This window comes from Ornithorhynchus anatinus, chromosome 9, assembly GCF_004115215.2.
Source record: "Ornithorhynchus anatinus isolate Pmale09 chromosome 9, mOrnAna1.pri.v4, whole genome shotgun sequence".
In the NCBI taxonomy this organism is placed as follows: Eukaryota; Metazoa; Chordata; class Mammalia; order Monotremata; family Ornithorhynchidae; genus Ornithorhynchus; species Ornithorhynchus anatinus.
In genome coordinates, this window is record NC_041736.1 from 39,631,336 (window position 1) to 39,652,592 (window position 21,257).

The 21,257-nt window shown below is 45.6% G+C and overlaps 1 protein-coding gene and 1 non-coding gene across 2 annotated transcripts in view; both read right to left on the reverse strand.

The window, feature by feature from the left end:
• PLB1 (phospholipase B1) overlaps window positions 1–21,257 on the reverse strand; it is a 90,810-nt gene that overhangs the window by 53,299 nt on the left and 16,254 nt on the right. The window contains exons 14-20 of the mRNA XM_029071636.2: window positions 18,101–18,172; window positions 16,582–16,659; window positions 15,461–15,524; window positions 8,265–8,323; window positions 6,543–6,616; window positions 3,473–3,516; window positions 5–113 (exon numbers count right to left, since the gene is read on the reverse strand). Coding sequence (XP_028927469.2) covers window positions 5–113; window positions 3,473–3,516; window positions 6,543–6,616; window positions 8,265–8,323; window positions 15,461–15,524; window positions 16,582–16,659; window positions 18,101–18,172 — 500 coding nt within the window. The remainder of the gene's footprint in view (window positions 1–4; window positions 114–3,472; window positions 3,517–6,542; window positions 6,617–8,264; window positions 8,324–15,460; window positions 15,525–16,581; window positions 16,660–18,100; window positions 18,173–21,257) is intronic.
• On the reverse strand, window positions 9,215–9,352 carry LOC114814477. Its single transcript, XR_003762270.1, has one exon. It is a non-coding gene; the product is annotated as a small nucleolar RNA SNORA7 (small nucleolar RNA).

Here is a 21,257-nt window from a genome sequence, read left to right on the forward strand (position 1 = left end):
TTACTCGGCAAGGTCTCCGGCCACTGCCTGGTTCAGGAAGGCGCCAGGGCTCGTTTGCTTTCCGGTCCCAATGGAGAAGCCCTGCAGGGAAGGGTTGAATTCCCTGAGAATGTCTAAAAACACAAGAGAGGAACAAGCTCAAACCTATTCCAACATTGATCAAGTTCAATGAAACAACTTTCCAAAGTAAGGGCACAGCTTTGAGGAGAAAAGGAGTGTGGCTAGGATGGAAACGACGATGATGATGATTGTGATATTTGTTAAGTGCTTATTATGTATCAAGCAATGTACTAAGCACTGAGGTAGATATAAATTAATTAGGTTGGACACAGTCCTGTCCCACATGGGGCTCACAGTTTAAGTAGGAGGAAGAACAGGTACTGAACCCCCATTTTTCAGTTTAAGAAACTGAGTCCAAGAGAAGCTAAGTGACTGGCCCAAGGTCACACAGCAGGTGAGTGGCATAGTCAGAATTAGAACACAAGTCCTTTGATTCCCAGCAAAGTATAAGGTCTCTGCTGTGGAGTTGGGGACTGGGTATCAGAGGGCTTAGGGAAATCTAGGCACACCATGAGAAGCGTATCAAAGGGCTTAGAGAAATCTAGGCACACCATGAGAAGCATTATGACCTAGTGGAAAGGGAACAGGCCTGGGAGTCAGAAGTCTTAGGTTCTAATCCCAGCCCCACCACTTGCCTGTTGTTTGACCTTGAATAAGTTCACTTAACTTCTCTGCACCTGTTTTCTCAACTGTAAAATGGGGATTCGATACCTTTCGTCCCTCCTACTTACACTGCAAACCCCATGTGGCACAGGGACTGTGACGGACCTGTGTCACTGAATCCACCCTAGTGCTTAGAACAATGCTTGACCCATAATAAGGGCTTAATAAATACCATAAAAAAATCTGGCTGCTTATATTGTAAGATCCCTGAGGGCAGAGATCATACCTTAACTCTACTCTACTTTCCCAAGCACATAGTACAGTGCTTTGTACCAAGCGGGTAATCCAAAAATAAATACTGTTGCTTGGTTTCACCTCTCCTTAAACTGTCAGGGAGGTGGTGTGAGTCAACAAGAGGGTGATAAACTACATGATTTCGGGCTGCCGGCAGGTGATGCTGTTGTTGCTGGAGCAATATTTCAGGACCACTTTCTAGACTTCCCTACCACTCCTGGCCTGGACCTGGGGATGTATATTTGTACATGTGTGTGTGCACAGTATGTTTGCTTTATGGTAATTGTTAGCACTTACTATGTGCCAGGCACTATACTAAGCACCACTGTACAGTACTAAGCACCAGAGTAAAAGCAAGCTCATCAGGTTGGTCACAGTCCATGTCCCACACGGGACTCACATTAATCCCCATTTTACAGGGGAGGTAACTGAGGCAGAGAAGTGAAGTGACTTACCCGAGGTCACACAGCAGACGAGTGGCATATCCGGGATTAGAACTCTGGTCCTTCTGACTCCCAGATCCGAGCTCTATCTACTAGGCTGCGCTGCTTCTTGGGGAGGCCTCCCCTTGAGAGTAACTACCAGTGGATACCAGAAAGGAAGAGCTGTGCCAGGAAGTAAGCCCAGCTGGGTAGGAAGAAGGAGCTAAGGCTGGGTAAGAGCTGCTGGGTGCGCCTTGGTTGTCAATCAATCAACGTATTTATTGAATGCTTATTGTGTGCAGAGCACTGTACTAAGCGCTTGGAAGAGGACAATACAACAGAATTGGTAGATATGATCCCTGCCCACAAGGAGTTTACAATCTATAGTGTAGTCTACTAATGGTCCACAGAGAAGGAGAGACTGGAACAACCTCCTCAAGCTTTTTAATGGGGGGCTCGTTCCCTTCAGTCTCACCTCTGAACCACCCACTCACACAACTTAGGTATCAACACAATACACACCCATTCTTGGATGTAGCTTGGCATTGGCAAGGCTTGTCTGAGCCCACACAAAGCCAACCTGGTCTGACTAGACCACTCCCCATGTTAATGATGTCCCTTCTTTATGCTCATCGTGCTCTCTTTGGTTTAAGACTAGCTCAGATGCTCTCTAATCAACTTCCCCTCCGGGAGATCATCAGGATATCCTGGGAATCCAGAGCCCAGCAAGCTGTCATGCACTATGAGCTGTTTTAAAGTATCGGGCCCCTACAGGCTACTGCTTGCAAATTGATTCTGAACATAAATCACACACGCCAAGCTGCCCACATATTACCCACGGGATGTAAAAATTGATTAACAGCTTAACTAAATCTAGAAATGAATAATAATAATAGTAACAATAATAATAGCATTTGTTAAATTTTTACTCTGTGCCAAGCACTGTACTAAGCACAGGGATAGATACAAGACAATCAGGTCCCAGTCCCTGTCTCACCTGGGGCTCACAGTCTAGGGGGAAGAAGAAACAGGTATTTCACCCCCATTTTATAGATGAGGAAATGGAGGCCCACTGGGGTTATGACTTGTCCAAGATCACACAGCAAATAAGTGGCAGAGTAGGGATTAGAACTCAAGTCCCCTGACTCCCAGGCCCATGTTCCATTAGGCCACACTGAAGACTGGAGGCCATGCTTGGCCAACAATTCAGCCCCTTCAAAACTCTGCGGATCAGAGTCAGGGAACAAACTCAAAATATATTGCGTTCAGCTCTAGTGGCTCTTGGTAAAACATTATTTCTAGCTCCCCAGAACGGATGGCTTACTGGAAATTTAAAAATGGTTATGGCCTAAGAGTAAATTACAGTTCAGTGAGTAGGGAAGGCAGAGATGCACATTTCACTTCAATCACATTTCAATCACAATCTCCAGATCTGAAGGGCGGAGCAACATGGCAACACCTCATAACCGGGTGCCCCATGACCACCGCAGTTTTGGACCCAGAAGTGCCAGCAGTTTGGACGGGTAGTCAGATTTCCAGGTGGACAAAGAGGCAGCCATATCTGCTTACAGCACTACCCCACTGACCTTCCACTGAGAAAAAGCGGGTCTAGTGGAAACAGAGCATGGGCCTGGGAGTCATATCTCCCACCCCTCTCTCTTAAGTAGTCACCTCTGGAATAAAGCGCCGTTCCCTAATATCAAATAAAATGACATTTTGTCCAGTTCAAAGTCCTGGGGAATTTTTCTGGAACTGGAGAGGGTTTAGAGAAACTCGGAATCAAAATCGGACAAACGCAATTTCTCTTTCCGAAAATATTCCAGTCCGCTCACACCTCAGCGCTGTGGGTCAGCCTCCAAGTGCCCTGGCCTCTGGGCTCCCTAGTGACCTGGAGAACGGCGTCCCCTACTGGGTTACCACTGGTTACCACAGGCTGGAGAGTGGCATTGCCAGGAAGATTTAATGATGAAATGTGGTGGTGGGTTCCCACTCAGTCGGTCTGTGGGTGATGCTGCACTGCAGATGCCGCCCTCCAGGCCTGTCCTATAAATCATTAAAGAGTTTTCCCAGGCTGTTGGAAAGCAGGTACTTACTTGCTAATGTGGTGACTGTGCTTATGTTCTCGTTTCCTCCGACACTATTACAATGGGAACAAAAAAGAGAATGCTGTTTAACGTGTCAGATACAGAGAAAGAGAAATACTTTGAAGAGCCCCTGTCAAACGGGCAGGAGAGAAGTTCATTTTTCCTATCCAGACCTGCGTGAGTCTTGAACTGGCCCAGTTATCCCACCCTGGAGGGAAAAAAAAATCCTTTCAAAAGAAGCAGCCTGGCCTGGTGGATTGAGTACGGGCCTAGGAGTCAGAAGGACAAGGGTTCTAATTCTGACTCTGCCACTTGTCTGCTGTGTGACCTTGGGCAAGTCACTTACTTTCTCTGTGCCTCAGTTACCACATCTATAAAATGGGGACTAAGATTGTGAGCCCCACATGGGACAAGGACTGTGTCCAACCTGCTTAGCTTGTATCTACCACAACGCTTAGTACAGAGGCTGACACATAGTAAGCACTTAAATACCTTAAAAAAAAAAGTGGCATGGTCTAGTGTCATGAACACCGGCCTAGAAGTCAAGGAGACCTGGGTTTTAATCCTGCTCTGCCATCTCTCTACTATGTACCTGGGGCAAGTCATTTAATTTTTCTGCCTTAATTTTCTCATCTGTATAAATGGGCACAAGTTGCTTAGTCTCCCTCCCATCTAGACTGTAAGTCTTTTCTGTTGGCACTGTCTGATCTGCTCAGACACATAGTAATTGTGGTACTTGTTAAGCACTTGCTATGTGCCAAGCACTGTATTAAGCTCTGGGTTACAGTGTATGCAGCTCAGACACAGTCCCTGTCCCACATTCTAAGTTTAACAAATACTATTATTATTATGGCAAACCAAACCAAGATCTATCTGGTGCCCGATTCAGTTCACCTGGGGACAGTGAAACTATTCCAATTTCACTTTGAGTTTCAAGACAGTTTTACTTTGCATTTCCAGTGGTTAAGGCCAGGGGTCACCAGCATAATAGCATTATTTCATGGAATAAGGAGAAGTCAAACTGCTTCCTTTAAGCCTTCAATTCAAGCTGAACTAGATAAGAAAACATCCTTTGGTCCTATTCTGTTTCACCGTATTATTTGATTCTGTGGAGGAAATGTTTGGGAACATTGAAACGTCTCAACATTGTTCGGGAAGACGAAGTCTGTGTAATGAGACCAGATGCCGTGTAACATCAACGTCACGGTTTTGAAAGTTCTGCCTGTAAGGCTTAAGGTGGAATCCATTACAGTCTTGTTTTTGACCAGGGTGGGAGGGGCGAACCCCAGAGTGAGGATGTGGGAGTAGTAGGAAAAAAAGAAAGGAATAGGAGACTGTCCATCTTCTTCCTCTTCAGGCCCACCAGCTCTGCCATGGCAACTGACCTGCTCAACCAGGGGCTGGGCTTGGGAGCTTCCAGACCAGTGGTAATGTCTGTTTTCTGTTGGGCTGAGAGCTCTCTTGCTTGGCCCTAAGACAAGCCACTTGGGCAAGGACAACTCTTGGGGCCACCGCAGCTTTCACCCTAGTGGGAAGCAGCATGGCCTAGAGGATACAGCACGGGCCTGGGAGTCGAAAGAACTTCGGTTTTAATTCTGGTTCTGCCTCTTGTCTGCTGGGTGACCTTGGGCCAGTCACTTCTCTGTGCCTCAGTTACCTCATCTGTAAAATGGGGATTATGATAGTGAGTCCCATGTGGGACCGGGACTTTGTCCAACCCAATTTGTTTGTATCCACCCCAACATTTAATACAGTGCCTGGAACATAATAAGCATTTAAAGAATACTACAATTATTAGTGGTCACAGGGGCAGACTGGTTCTGGCCATGCTACCGTTCACCACCACTGTTACCTTAGAGGAATAATAATAATAATGTTGGTATTTGTTAAGCGCTTACTATGTGCAGAGCACTGTTCTAAGCGCTCAGGTAGACAAAGGGGAATCAGGTTGTCCCACGTGGGGCTCACAGTCTTAATCCCCATTTTACAGATGAGATAACTGAGGCACTGAGAAGTGAAGTGCCTTGCCCAAAGTCACACAGCTGACAAGTGGCCGAGCCGGGATTCGAACCCATGACCTCTGACTCCAAAGCCTGTGCTCTTTCCACTGAGCCAGCTGAACTAACCAATCCTGGCTCAGGCCACTAGACCAAACACCACTACCTCCCAGCTGCTGGGGGCAGCAGGGGAGGTAACTTTCCTCTCCCCTCTTCCTTTCCCCTTCTATCCACTCCTCTCTCCCTCCATCTTCTTCCTTTCCCCCTCTTTGATGATGATGACATTTGTTAATTGTTTACTATGTTCCAGTACTGCACTAAGCGCTGCGGTGGATACAAGCAAATCTAGTCTAGTTGGATTCAGTTCCTGTTTTATGTGGGGTTCCCAATCTCAATCCCATTTTACAGATGAGGTAACTGAAGCACAGAAAAATGAAGTGACTTGCCCAAGGTCCCTTCTTTATTTTTCTTCCTCTCTTCCATCTCTCTTTCCCCAACTACCTACTACTCTCCCCCCATCCTCTTCCTTTCCCTCTCTTTATTTTTCTTCCTCTCTCCCATCTCTCTTTCCTCTCCTACCCTCTTCTCTTCCCCTCCATCCTCTTTCTTTTCTCTCTCTGATTTTTCTCCCTCTCTCTTTTTCCCATCTCTCTTTCTGTCCCTGTATCAGCTCATCCGGTCCCCTTAGGTTTATGTTTCCATGTCAAATTGAGTGGGAAGTAACGGGGAAAATGTCAGGTCCAAGTTAACCTACCCCAAGCCAAACTCCCTGTGTTTTATCTGGCACCTTGCAGAGCTGGCTTCATTCACCATCAGAGGAAAAGTGACTGTGTTTAGAGGAAACTGGAGAATAAATATGGGGTCTTTCTCCCAAGAGCCCCATTAGGTTCTCTGGTCCCTACTGAAAGGAGGACTTGGATCTGGGCATTCTTCACGGGGCGTGCATCAGCTTTAGGCTTTTGAAGAGATTCCTTAGGAAGTGTGTATGCTCTCAGTTACCTCAGCGATACTTTCAGATACTTTCAGAGCTCGGCTCCCCCAGCCTCCAAACCCAGGGCCTTCACAGCCGTCGGTGCACTCACCTCCAAGATAGGCCTCGGTACTGGGTCAAGACATCCAGGATATCACTGGCTCTGGATCCTGCCCCGTTTGCGGCCTGGTATCCAAAAGAGAAAGGATGACTTTCCCAGGTAACCCCACCTGGTCCCAGTCTGCCCAAGCTTCTGTCTCTAGTTGTCCCATGCACTCTCCTCTCCACAAATGTCTGGGCTCACTGGCGGAGACCCCCAGGCAGCCGCAGACCCTAGGGTCTAAATCCCTGTGTGGCAGAGCGTAGTGTGAGCAAGCCAGGGGGAGAAGGTGGTGACCTCAGATATGCATAGGGCTGAGAACTCCTGGCTTCCCTGAGGAGTTTGACGGCCAATACCTGTTTTCACTTGTTCAGGCCCCTGGCAAGCAGACCACATGAGAAATAGATGTCTCACTGGGGCAGTGCCTTGGAGACCATTAAAAAGGTCTTGGGTGGCTGGGCTTCCAGGTGGTGACTCATAGGCTTTGGGCAAAGTGGGGCGGAGGGGGGAGAGGGACAGAACTGGGAAGGCTGTGGCCGAAGCTGTTCCGCTCCTTACTTCATATTAAGCAGAGGCTGCTGGGTCACAAAAGCAGACAGCGGTGTGGCCAGCAAACTAATGCCAAGGGCTTGGTCCTTCCCGCTCAGTTACACTGATGTCATACCGAGTACCTGTGACCAGCCTTGTGTTTGGACAGCACTTTAAGAGCAGGTCAAGGGGCCAGGCCCTTTCGTTCCAGACCAGCTCAGGTATGCTTCTTTTAGCAGCAGGAAGGCATTGTCTCGAGACTGTGAGCTCATTGTGGAAGGGAAAATGTATGTTTATTGCTATATTGCACTTTCCCAAGTGCTTAGAACAGTGCTTTGCACATAGTAAGCACTCAATAAATATGATTGAATGAATCACCGCTAAATCAAATGGAACTAGGTCCGAGATGTCATGGATAATCGCCTTCCCCTTAATCTCTCTGCATATAGGGATAATAATAGTGGATCTCAGAGTCTAAGGGAGAGAACAGGTATTGAATCCCTATTTTACAAATGAGGAAACTGAGGGGGATTAGAACTCAGGTCCTCTGACTCCCAGATCTGTACCCTAAATTCAATTCTAGATCGTTTCCTAATGACTGGTCAACCCTTGATACTGTCACCTCAGACTCAGACAGCAACCAGTGGGATCGCCCTACAAGTGACCCAGCAGTGAGCGTCCAGTCACTTCCAGCCAACCACCCAACACCTCTGGTTTGTCAGGGCTGTATTGCAACTGGTCCTGGGTCAGGCTGGACCAGAGGGCAGTGGAGAGAGGGCAATCCTGGGCCAGATCCCAGAATTCTTGCCGATGCAATGCTCCTCCATGGTAGTCCAAGGAAACAAAGAGATTTGCTCTGTACACAAACGTTCCAAGTTCCTTTCCTGGTTCTGCCACTTGTCTGCTATGGGACCTTGAACAAGTCACTTAACATCTCTGTGCCTCAGTTTCCTCATCAGTAAAATAGGGATTAAGCTCCTCTTCTCCCTCCCCCATTGACTGAAAGCTCCATGCGGGACAGGGACTGTGTTGGACCTAATTATCTTGTATCAACCCCAGTGCTCAATGCAGTGCTTGGCAAAATAGTAAGTGCTTAACAAATGCCACATTTATTATCTCTAGCTTCTTTCCATTTTAAAGATGGATCCCCCTCCCTCTCTTCTCTTCCTTTCCCCTATGGCCCATTGCCTCAGCAATATGACTTACCGTGAGTGAGTCACCCAGAGCTGCAATAACTTTAATGTCAGCAGGCTTCAGCCTATGAACTGGGAAATAAAAAGTAAAATGGGAGGGAGTGGGGATCACCTTCCATGGGGACCGTGGGAGCCGGACTCTCCCCCACAAAAGACTCTTCTCCCCCACTAAAATTAAGCACTCACAGAAAACTTTAGGGTTCTTATCTCTTTGAGAGGAACATTTAACCAGAACAGAAACTCCAACTTTGGTTCAGGAACCAACAGAACTCTAGTCAAAATGTTTTCTTTCATAGTCTCGGGTACTGCATAAGCTTTGGGGATAAGGACAAATCAAACAGTAGCATTGATTAAGGGCTTACTATGTGCAGAGTGATGTACTAAACATTTGGGAGAGTACAAGTGAGAAGCAGCCTGGCTTAGTGGAAAGAGCCCGGGCTTGGGAGTCAGAGGTCTTGGGTCCTAATTCCGACTCCACCACTTGTCAGTTGTGTGACTTTGGGCAATTCACTTAACTTACCTGTGCTTCAGTTACCTCATCTGTAAAATGGGGATTAAGACTCAGAGCCCCATGTGGGACAACCTGATTACCTTGTATCTACTCCAGTGCTTAGAACAGTGTTTGGGACATAGTAAGTGCTTAAAAAGTACCATTATTACTATTATTACTATCACAACGGATGTGTTGGATATGTTCCCTGCCCACAAGAAGCTTACCATGAGGATGGGTTGGAAAATCACTTGCCTTATGCCGTAGAGTTATCTCTGCCCTGTAGTGACTCCAAGGAAACTTTTCCCAGAACACCCCACTCCATCTGCAATCATTCTGATAGTTTATCCTTAGAGCTTTCTTGGTAAAAATACGGACGTGGTTTACCACTGTCACCTCCTATGCAGTAAACTTGAGTCTCTGCCCTTGACTCTCTCCCCACTACTACTGCTGCCCAGCACAGGTGAGTTTTGACTTGTAGCAGATGGCCTTCTACTCGCTAGCCACGGACCAGGCTAGGAACGGAATGGGTATGACTCTGCTGGACTCTCCCTCCCCTAGTTGAAACTGGTAGAGTACTGGAAACTCTCCAGGTGCAACTCTGAGAGGGGAGGAAACGACACTAGGTACACATATTTTCTTCTGGTGTCACCTTTGCATTCAAAGATGTCATTGTTGGTGAAGTTAACCTCTGGGATGGTTTATGGCTGAAAAACAAAGGTGGGACCCACAGTGACATATGAATATCAACTCAGGCCCAATGATATTTGAATGATCAATGACATTTACTGAATGCTTACGGTGTGCAGAACACTATACTAAATGCCTGGGAGTGTACAGTACAACAGATTTAGCAGGCACATTCTCTGCTCATAACAAGCTTACAGTCTAGAGGGCTCACAATCTTGAGGAATGAGTCACTACTGGTCTTTGGAAGCTTTGTAACAGTAGAAAAAAAATGACTGAATTATAATGAAAAGCGAAGCATTTATCTATCTGTCTCACCTTGATCCCCTTACGTTAAAGTGAATCTAAGCATGTTTACTCACACAAAAGCATTTCCTGACCACACCCCTGACTCCCTGATTCCTCTAAGAATAATAATACTAATAATTATGGCACTTATTAAGTGCTTACTATGTGCCAGGCACTGTTCTAAAAACTGGGGTAGACACAAGGTATGAAGGTTGGACACAGTCCCTGTCCCACTCACACTCATCCCCATTTTAGAGATGAAGTAATGAGGCACAGAGAAGTGGAGTGACTTGCCCAAGGTCACCCAGCAGACAAGTGGCAGAGCAGGGATTAGAACCCAGCTCCTTCTGACTCCCAGGCCTGTACTCTATCCATTAAGCCAAGCTACTTCCCCTCTCCAACACCAGCACTATCTCCCAACTACCTTGCTCTCACCCTCTTCCAGGCTCTGAAATATTTATCCCATCACAGCCGCCTTCTCCATCTTGGACTCCGCTATTCATTATTTTTTATGGCATAATTTTTTTTCTTAAGTGCTTACTATATGTCAAACACTGTTCTAAGCGCTGGGGAAGGTATAAGTTAATTAGGTCAGATACATTCCCTGTCCTACGTGGGGTGCTCAGTCTAAGAGGGAGAACAGTATTGAATCCCCATTTTAAAGTGGAGGCATAGAGAAGTTAAGTGACTTGTCCAAGGTCACATACCAAGCAGTTGGCAGAGCTGGTATTAGAACCCAGATCCTCTGACTCCCAGTCCCGGGTGCTTTCCATTAAGCCACACTGCTTTCTCATTGCACTAGCCTTCCACAGACCTGCTGCAAAGACCTGAAGGAATCAAAGCATGTTCCATGGTGTCTAATGTTATACCAGGGAGCATCTTAGGCCCTGGGAGAATTATGCTCTTTCTATTAGTCACTGCATAAGGGTAGAGGCATAAACTCTTTGAGTATATTAAAGTTTATCTTCAAAGAGGACTTCTCTTGGCCAAAAAAAAAAAAATCTGTTTGCTATAAAATATAGTAAAATAAAGACTTCAGGCAGCTTTCAACACAATTGAAATACAACTCATGAGACCTGTAAAGTCAAAATCACAGCTGTAAAATTATGTTTTCTTAAGATGCACTAATAACCTTTAATAAATGCTGTTGAGGACGAAGATGGATGAGGAATGAAACCAGACAAACTGTTGGCATGGCTACCAAAAAAAGAGCCAAAAATAATTCAAAATACAATTTTGAATAAATCAAAATCTTAAGTGATTACTTTGTGCCAGGCACTATACTAAGTGCTGGGGTAGTTACAAGCCAATCAGGTTAGACAAAGTCCACGTCCCACATAGGGCTCACAGTTGTAATCCCCATTTTACTGATGAGGTAGCTGAGGCCCAGAGAAGTGAAGTGAGTTGCCCAAAGTACACACAGCAGATGAGTGCAAGAGCTGAGATTAGAACTCAGGTCCTCCTGCCTCCCAGGCCCATGCTCTATCCTCTAGATCACAATGTTTCTCAATGGTTCCGAAACCCCCCTGGCAGACTCCTTCACCTTCACCCCACAATTAGCATTTGACAAGAGAGAGAGCTGCTAAGTAACAGGAAGATGGGGGAGGGTCCTACTTCTTCTGGGGTTGTATTGACAATAAGTCAGCTACGCTATTATTGTTGTCATGTGTGATAGAACAGCCAAAATGTATTGCCAAGGCCTCATAGAATGTACCATTGGAGAAAGAACTATTGAATGATAAGATTAAATCTGTGGGCTGATTATATGTGTTAGAGAACAAACTGTACGTTCACACTGAAGAGAGGCTGATAGACTATATGGTTAAGTCATTCAGGAAGCTCAGCTATTTACAACAGCAGGGGGCTTGGACTCTACACAAGAGATTAGAGACATTTCCTGAGCAGAATATTGTGGACAGTAAGAAATCCGGAGTCTTTTGAATGTGCATTTGAGAAATTGCCCACACAAGATCAGCGGTATCCTGAGAACAGCTGTCAAGATTTGGGGGAATTTTCCTTGATGGACTGGGAAATCCTCTGCTGTTTCTTCCAGAAAAATAATAACCATGATTACAACAACCGCTACCACAACAACAATAATAATAAGAGCAATTGTTAAGCACGAACTATATGCCAAGCACTCTAAGCACTGGGGGAAATACGGAATAATAAAGTCGGACACAGTCCCTTCCAACATGGGGCTCACAGTCTTGGTAGGAGGTATTAGAATTTAAATCCCATCTGGAAGATGAGAAAACTGAGGCACAGAGAAGTTAAGTGACTTGCCCAAAGTCACCCAGTAGACAAGTGGTAGAATCATACTGAGTGCAAGAAGAGAGCGAAAAGTTCTACTACTCAACAGTCTGCTTTCAAGACCATTTAGAAGTCATGAAAAAGCAACAAGAATTGTAAGCTGACACTACAAAGAACGAGATTCAATTTGCCTCCTGGGTCCCAACCTGAGGCTGATTCTTAGTGTGAGAATGCTCCAGGGTGATTTGAAATTGAGGATTTTCTTGACTGTACAGTTACTATCAGGGGAAAAGAAGAGAGACCAGTGAAAAGCAAGTCAGAGCCATGGGTCTGGGAGTCAGAAGGACCTGTGTTCTAATCCTGTGTAATCTGGAGCAAGTCACTCAACTTCTCGGTGCCTCACTTACCTCATCTGTAAAATGTGGGACATGGATTATGGACTGGGAGTCCCATGTGGGACATGGACTATGTCCAACTTGATTAGCTCGTATCTAACTCCAGTGCTTAGTACAGTTTCTGGCACATAGTAGGCACTAAACAAATACCAAAAAGGGAGCTGCAGTGCTCCCTGAGTCCAGGAGTTGAGGCAGTAAGGGTGGTAGAATAAGAGAAGCAACATGGCTTAGTGAATAAGGCAGGGGCCTTGGAGTCAGAAGGTCAAGGTTCTAATCCCGGCTCCACCACATATCTGCTTTGTGACTTTGGACGAGTCACTTCATATCTCTGGGCCTCAGTTATCTCATCTGTAAAATGGGGATTGAGACTGTGAGCCCCACATGGGACAGGGATTGTGTCCAACCCGATTTGCTTGTATCTATCCCAGCGCTTAGAAGAGTGCTTGGCACATAGTAAGCACTTAACAAATACCACACTTATTATTATTAGTAGTAGTATTTATTAAGGGCTCACTCTGTGCAGAGCATTGTACCTAGCACTGTAGCACCACACCATAATACCACCATACTTCTGCTTGCTGGGGAGAGCAACCCTCTTCTAAAGTTAATCTTTGTATGAATCCCTGTTTGCACTTTAGTCCCCATGTGTAATCTGGTAACACATACACACACCTGTCCTTGAGGATAGGAGTGACTGAGAAGACAGATGACCAGAAAACACTCCATTCTACCCTGCGTAGCCATAAAGACCATGCACTAGCCACTTGCTAGCTCTGTTGCAATTTTTGAATCTGCTTTGCACGCACAACCACTTACACCCAAGCCTCACATTCAAAAATCGCTAGGTTTCCCACCCCCTGCCCCCACTCTCATTTCTTCACTTCAAATGCTCGCACATCAGAAGATCTGCAGAGTAGAGTGAAGAGATAATTCCACATTTTATCTTGGGTTTTACGGCTGATAACTGATGACGTATATTAGAGCCTGTGCCTTGGAATTCATTGCATTATGTGACAGAGGCACAATCCAGATGTTCTGTTAAATTCTTGAGAAAGGACTCAGTAAGATTAAAATCAGAGGGTAATTAGCCAACCATAGTTACTAATGTAAATAGTATGGCAACAGGAACACTATTAACCATGGACCAAGTTTTGGAGGCAGCTCTAAAAATGAATCTTTTTATCATTAAGTAACAATAGTGGTAATTGTTAAGTGCTTATTCTGTGCCAAGCACATATATACAAAATTATCAGGTAAAACACAGTCCCTATTCTACACAGGGCTCACAGTTTAGTAGGTAGGAGAACAGACATTGAATCCCCATTTTACAGATGAGGAATCTGAGGCACAGAGAAGTTAAGTAGTTTGCCCACAAGCCACATTTCAATCAGTCAATCATATTTATTGAGCATTTACTTTGTGCACAGCACCATACTAGGCACTTGGGAGAATACAATATAACAATATAACAGACACCTTCCCTGCCCACAAGGAGCTTACAGTTTAGAGGGAAAACAGACGTTAATATAAATAAATAAATTACAGATACGTACATAAATGCTGTGGGGAAGGCGGAAGGGAATTGAATAAAGGGAGCAAGTCAAGGCGATGGAGAAGGGAGTGGAAAAAAGGAAAAGAGGTCTTTATCATGTGACAAGCACTGTACCAAGCATTGGGGTAATCAGGTTCCCACATGGAGCTCATTTTGCAGATGAGGGAAACAAGGTACAGAGAAGTTGAGCGACTTGCCCAAGGTCACATAGAAGGTACATGGTGGAACCAGGATTAGAACCCAGGTCCTCTGACTCCCAGATCCATGCTCTCTCCACATGGTGGGTGGCTCGTGTACAGTGCTTTATTACTGTTTTGCAGCCACCGTGTTCTGCGCACCTTAGTCAACACGAGCTTCTAGATTGTAACCTCCTTGTGGGCAGGGATCGTGTTTTCCAACTCTAGTGCATTGTACTATCCCAAGTGCTTAGGATAGTGCTCTACATACATTCAATCATATTTATTGAGCTTACTGTGTGCAAAGCACTCTACTAAGCACTTTAAGTAAGCACTCAATAGATACCAATGACTGATGAGTCAGTCCAGCGAGGGGGATGGTACCCAGCCTCACTCCCGGCTGTTTGTTGCTTACCACTTTCTGCTCATCCTCCAGAATACTTGCTCACCATGCCAGATAAAGGGATTTTTTTGATCTGCAGCTCTCAGCTACATTGTGTTTGGTGCAAAGCTCTATGGTTCTTGAGATTTGACTTCCTTTGGTCTATAATTACTAGCACCAAATGGAAATTTATTCAATCTCCCTCTCCAAAATCCAGACTGGTTCCACAACAAGGTGTATGTGGTGTACAGAGGCAGCCTCGTGTAAAGATTTATATGCACAGTGTATATAAGCTGCAGGCCATGGCAGGGTTCAAACTTGGACATTTTGCCCCAAGCCATTGGGGAAACTGTCACAAGCAGTGACCCTGCCATTCTCAGAGAAACACACACACACACACACACACACACACACACACATACACACGGAGGCAGAACCTGCCTTGGGACAACTCTGTACTCCTTTTTAATCTTCTTGGCAACCTGCAAGCATCCAGGATGAGCACTTAATAGTTATCAATGACAAGTAAAGGGCAATGTTAGTCATCAGGGTAAATGGAAATGAAAGACTGTTAAAATGTCTGCTTTCCGCCAAATGTTTGTTTGTTGACATCCTGACTTTACCCTGAAGAGATTGGTGAGCTATTCATTTTTGCTTTGTCTTTGAAGTCAGTTAGCTTTCTAGCTACCCCAAGACTGCAAGGCTTGGATACCTTACATCAGTAATAGAATTTCCCAAATACACAGACACACACACACATATATACACACACACACTCTCTCTCTTGCTCCCCCTCTTCCCCCCCACCCCACGGCCCTCATCCCTCCCCTCCCCTCCCCCAATCTCCAGCTCTCACATGCAGTTTTCATTGCTCTTACAAAAAATCTTGAGGGCATTACTTCAGGTTAAGTTGAAAGCCCAAGTTGCCCAGCGTGCAAATTTTAGGAAGCCAAAGAATTTACAAACCAATTGCCGAAACTATGTACCTGAGGTGGGCACAGTGGCCGAGGGAGTCTTGTCTGGACATAGGACTTCTGCTCCTTCTCTCTCCTGAAATGGAACAAATACGATTTGTTTTAACGGTATGTGTTAAGCACTTACTAAGTGCCAGACTCAGCACTAAGCAATGGGGTAGATACAAGATAATCAGATTTGACACAGTCCCTCTCCCACATGGAGCTAGCAGTCCATCCCTATTTTACAAACGAGGAAACCGAGGTACAGAGGAGCTATGTGATCTGCTCAAGATCATACAACAGGCAAGGAGCAGTGCTGGGATTACAACCCAGGTCCTCTGACTCCCAGGATTGTGTTCTTTCCATTTGGCCACACTGCTTCTCAAGAGCTTGCCATACACCCTGCCACTCAACGCAGACATATTGACCTGAGGAGGGACCACAGGTAGGATGTGCTTTGGGACCATCCCTGCAAAGACTAGGACCGGTCTCAAAGTAAGTCTTTCCCAGCATGTCTCAAGTCTAATAGCTATTTCCCACCAGAAGAGGCCGAGGGCAGAGGTAGCCTTAGTTACCTGGAGCATGAAAAGGAGGCTAGCACATCTCAGGAGAACTCCTGCCTTAGGAGTCACCATTTCAATCAACTTTACAAACCCCTTTAGGCCCTCGGTCTGGGAGAAATTAGGCTAGATGAAAGAGAAATTAGGCTCTGGTACAAGAATTGCAATAAAAATGTATTAACAATGCTTACATTGAATTTATAGAGTTCTTCCCTTCCTAAGATCTTTAGGTGCTTTCTCATATATTATTATACTTTATCCTCAGAATATCCCTTGGAGGTGGGGAGGCGCAATACTTCCATTTTACAGGTGGGGAAACTGAGGCCAAGAGAAGTTACGTGACTTAGCCTGGGGGAGAGATTGGCCTAGGACTCCCAGGTCTCCTGACTCTGAGCCTCAAATTTCTTCTTCAAATCGCTCCTCCCATTACTTCTTGCGGGCTCTGAGGCTCCCACAGGTCCCTGGCATTAAGGGTGGAAAGGCCAGAGGAAATGTTCTCAGGCCGAAAGTTATTTTGAACCTATCTGCAAGGCTTACGTAGTTTCTCCATGCCCCACCACCTCTAAATGCATAAATGTATGTCTGAAATACCTCTGCCTTCTTCCTACTTTGCAGCTTGATTACAGGCGAGTAGTTCGTATTTCTGTAGGTGAAGAAATAAGGGTGATCCTGCAGAGGTGGGAGGAAAGACATTTTATGACAAATGCAGACCAACAGCCATTGGTCGTCAACCTTATTCTTATGGAGATTGATCTAGCTGCTTTTGGAAATTCAGGGGACATCTGGTGCCTAGTCATTGGTTTTCACATTTTGGTGGGCTGGGCTGGGTTCAAAGAACTCCAATTTTAGCTTGGGAGAACCTAGGCCCTCATTCATCGACTACTTGTCAGTAGATAATCCAGCCCTCTGCTTCTGCCTGAAATTCAGTGCAGCACAAGAAGACATCACTATAGTGCCAAATGTCATTCATTCATTCATTCATTCAATAGTATTTATTGAGCGCTTACTATGTGCAGAGCACTGTACTAAGCGCTTGGGATGAACAAGTCGGCAACAGATAGAGACAGTCCCTGCCGTTTGATGGGCTTACAGTCTAATCGGGGGAGACGGACAGACGAGAACAATGGCACTAAACAGCGTCAAGGGGAAGAACATCTCGTAAAAACAATGGCAACTAAATAGAATCAAGGCGATGTACAATTCATTAACAAAATAAATAGGGTAACGAAAATATATACAGTTGAGCGGACGAGTACAGTGCTGTGGGGATGGGAAGGGAGAGGTGGAGGAGCAGAGGGAAAAGGGGAAAATGAGGCTTTAGCTGCGGAGAGGTAAAGGGGGGATGGCAGAGGGAGTAGAGGGGGAAGAGGAGCTCAGTCTGGGAACGCCTCTTGGAGGAGGTGATTTTTAAGTAAGGTTTTGAAGAGGGAAAGAGAATCAGTTTGGCGGAGGTGAGGAGGGAGGGCGTTCCGGGACCGCGGGAGGACGTGACCCAGGGGTCAGTAGTTGACATGATGAGAGCAATGATCTTCATTCATTACCCTATTTATTTTGCTAATGAGATGTACATCACCTTGATTCTATTTATTTGCTATTGTTTTAATGAGATGTTCATCCCCTTGATTCTATTTATTGCTATTGTTTTAATGAGATGTTCATCCCCTTGATTCTATTTATTGCTATTAATTTAATGAGATGTTCATCCCCTTGATTCTATTTATTGCTGTTGTTTTTGTCTGTCTGTCTCCCCCGATTAGACTGTAAGCCCGTCAAAGGGCAGGGACTGTCTCTATCTGTTACCGATTTGTACATTCCAAGCGCTAAGTACAGTGCTCTGCACATAGTAAACGCTCAATAAATACTATTGAATGAATGAAAACCCAACAGTTATCCATGTCTTTTGAGAAGTAGATTACCCCAGGGAATTCTGGGAGGTGGATCCAAGGCCCAGGGTCTCTGCCTCTGAAAGAATCATCCTGAACAAACCTCAATCCTGTTGTGCAAGAAATGTGCCCGCTAACTATATTATATTGTTCTCTCCAGAGTGCTTAGTACAGTGCTCTGCACATAGTAAGCACTCAATAAATACCATTGATTGATTGTTGCTTACCTCGGTGGGACATTTGGCTGAGTGACCTCCTTGGCCATGATTTGGCTCCTCCTTCTGTCCTACTTCTTCCATCTAGAAAGGAAAACAACATCAGGACTTCACACTCCAGGAAACCATTTTGGGTTTTGCTTTTTTGTGGGGAGAGAGCAGGAGCATCTTGAGGTGCATACTACACGGCAGTTGTAATTTTCCGATGGGTCAGGGACACCTTTCATTCATTCATTCAATAGTATTTATTGAGCGCTTACTATGTGCAGAGCACTGTACTAAGCGCTTGGGATGAACAAGTCGGCAACAGATAGAGACAGTCCCTGCCGTTTGACGGGCTTACAGTCTAATTGACGGGCTTACAGTCTAATCGTTTGAGAAGTGAGAGTGGAGCATGTAAACCCTGGTGCAGGAGGAGAAGCAACATGACCTGGTGGAAAGAACACAGGCCTGGGAGTCAAAGGGTTCTAATCCTGGCTTTGCCACTTGTCTGTATTGTGACTTTGGGCAAGTCACAACTTTTCTATGCTTCAGTTACCTCATCTGTAAAATGGGGATTAAGACTGTGAGCTCTATGCAGGACAGGGACTGTGTTCAACTTGATTATCTTGCATCTACCCCAGCGCTTAGTATAGTGACTGGCACATAGTTAAACTCATTGTGGGCTGGGGACGTGGCTACCAAATCTTTAATACTGTACTCTCCCAAGCACTTAATACAGCACTCTGCCCAAAGTAAGCACTCAATAAATAGGATCAGTTGATTAATAGTCAACACTTAACCAACTCCATTAAAAACAAGGAGGAAGACTCAGTAGACACTGAACAGTAATTTGGAGCAGGCTATGTTGACAAAGTGTTGATTGTCGTGATTTGTGTTACTGTGAACACGTGCAGATAGCTCGGTATCACTGCCCCACATGGTGCCGCGGAGGGGAGTGAGGAGCAGGGAGCTCACCTCAATTCATGATGGGGCAGGGCCACGCTGAGAGCCCCCAGCCCCTGAGTTTTTTATCTTTCCTTTAGCCCCTGCGTGGGGTGAAAATCTGTCTCCTCTCTATGGACTTTAAAAGAGGTGAATTGGTGCCACGTGATTACCTCCAAAAGCTATTTAGGCATTTCCTTATATTCTTCTCCTACTCTTGAGAACCATGAGGTGAGTCATCCCCCTTTAACAAATGAGGAAACTGAGGCCTGTTACAGATGACAGGTGGGAGAGTCAGGGGTTTAAATGACTCAAAGTACCTCCCTTTTGTTTTCTTCAATCATAAAGAAGTGGATTTCTGATCTTCCATCCCTCTCCCCATTATCCCCCCACACCCCTCTCCATCATTTGACACTTTCCCAGGGGAAATATGTGACACGGGCTTGGGAATGTATCAACTGTTTTGAAAAATACCTCATCTTGCTTTTGGGAACCTGGCTTCAAAGAGCTCTTGTTCCACAGATAAACTGGAAGCCTTGGGTACAGAAGAGGAGAGGGCTAGATCCCAGGCCATCTCTCAGTAGGGGAACTCAGATACAAAAGGAGTGTGGCTCCAGCTGGGGGTGCTTTTTCCACTACAAAGCAGGGGAAGACAGGGCACCTTTATCCTCCTGGACTCTCTCCAGCCTTCATTAAACGTGGTTGAGCGTGCTACTGCTATCCTGCTGAGGGAAACCAAGCCAGAGCTGCAATGTGTGTTTTCCATCAGTATCTTATCTTAGCATCTGCCTCTCAGTAAAAAGGGCCCATGGGAGGAACTTTACCCTTCAGCAGATTAGCAGTGAATGACAAAAATGGAAGAAGACTCTGATAAGTGGCTGGAACTCATTCATCTGGGAACCTTGACTCTTGTCCTTTGCTTGTGGTCCCTGGGCAACTCCACGGGTGTTGGAAGGAAGAGGCTTTTGGCCCATTTTTATAGCTCTGGTCTCCCGGTTCCAGATGAGACCAGACCCAAGGTAGGTTGTAGAATGTGGGCCTTCTAAGAACTGCAGCAGGTTGGCAGGGGGTGGGGAGGAGGAGAGAGGAGAGTAAGAGGGGAGTGCTTTTGCTGTGGTTGGGGAGGGTGAGCTCTCTGACCTATTTTGAATGGAGTTCAAAGAAAGGAAAGGGGTTTGAGGAGATTTCTAATCTCCAGGCAGGATCACATTTGCCCTGGGTCGCTCAGCCTATTTTTTTGATAAGCCTCAATGTCAGAAAGTTCTTCCTTATATCTACCCCAAATCCTTCACATGTAAGCTTGCTTCTTTTTTCTTTATGCAGAAGGTATGGAGAAAAGCTTGTCAAGATCCTCTGTGATAAAACCCCTTAGACTGTAAGCTCATTTTATGTCTGCTTATTGTTATATTGTACTCTCTCAACCACTTAGTACAGGGCTCTGCACACGGTAAGTGCTCAATAAATGTGAGTGAATAAATGAATGAATGGTCCACAGGAAATGAAGGATCTGGGATGCCGATGCTGGTGGGAAAGGCTTGGGTGGGTGTGAATGTCATAAAAAGGCAATGGAGAGAGGGAAGGAAAGATGGAAATGAGGAAAGATACTGTGGAAGGGAAGGGTGCAGAGGAGGATGATAGCAGTACTTGGGTCAGGCGCTAAGGTGCTGGGTGCAAGGACCTGCCCTAGTCCCAGCAGGAGGTGAGTATCTATTTCCCCAGAAAGGACGGTGCCTGTCAACTTGACTACCATTTGCTTGGCCTGGCTAACTATAATAATTATTAATAACTGTGGTATTTGTTACGCATGTACTATGTGCCAGGCAATGTGCAAGCAGTGGGGAGAAAACAAGTAAATCAGGTTGGACACAATCCCTGTCTCAGTAGAGCTCATAGTCTCAGCCTCCAATTTACAGATAAGGTAACTGAGGCACAGAGAAGTCAAGTGACTTGCCCAAGGTCATACACCAGACAAGTGGCAGAGCTGGGATGAGAACCCATGTCCTCCTGACTCCCAGGCCCATGCTCCATCTACTTTGCCATGCTGCTTCTCTGGAGCTAGCATTGGCTGAGATTTGGCCCTGGGCTGACATACTGAAATGCAGCTGCTCAAGTCACTTGGCAGAGCACATCTCCTAAGGAGATGAAGGGGCAGTTGACAGAAATATGTTCTGCCAACAAAATTCTAAAAATAGGAAAAAAACAGAAAAACAAACTCTCAACCCAGAATTTGGAAAAATGTGGGAGA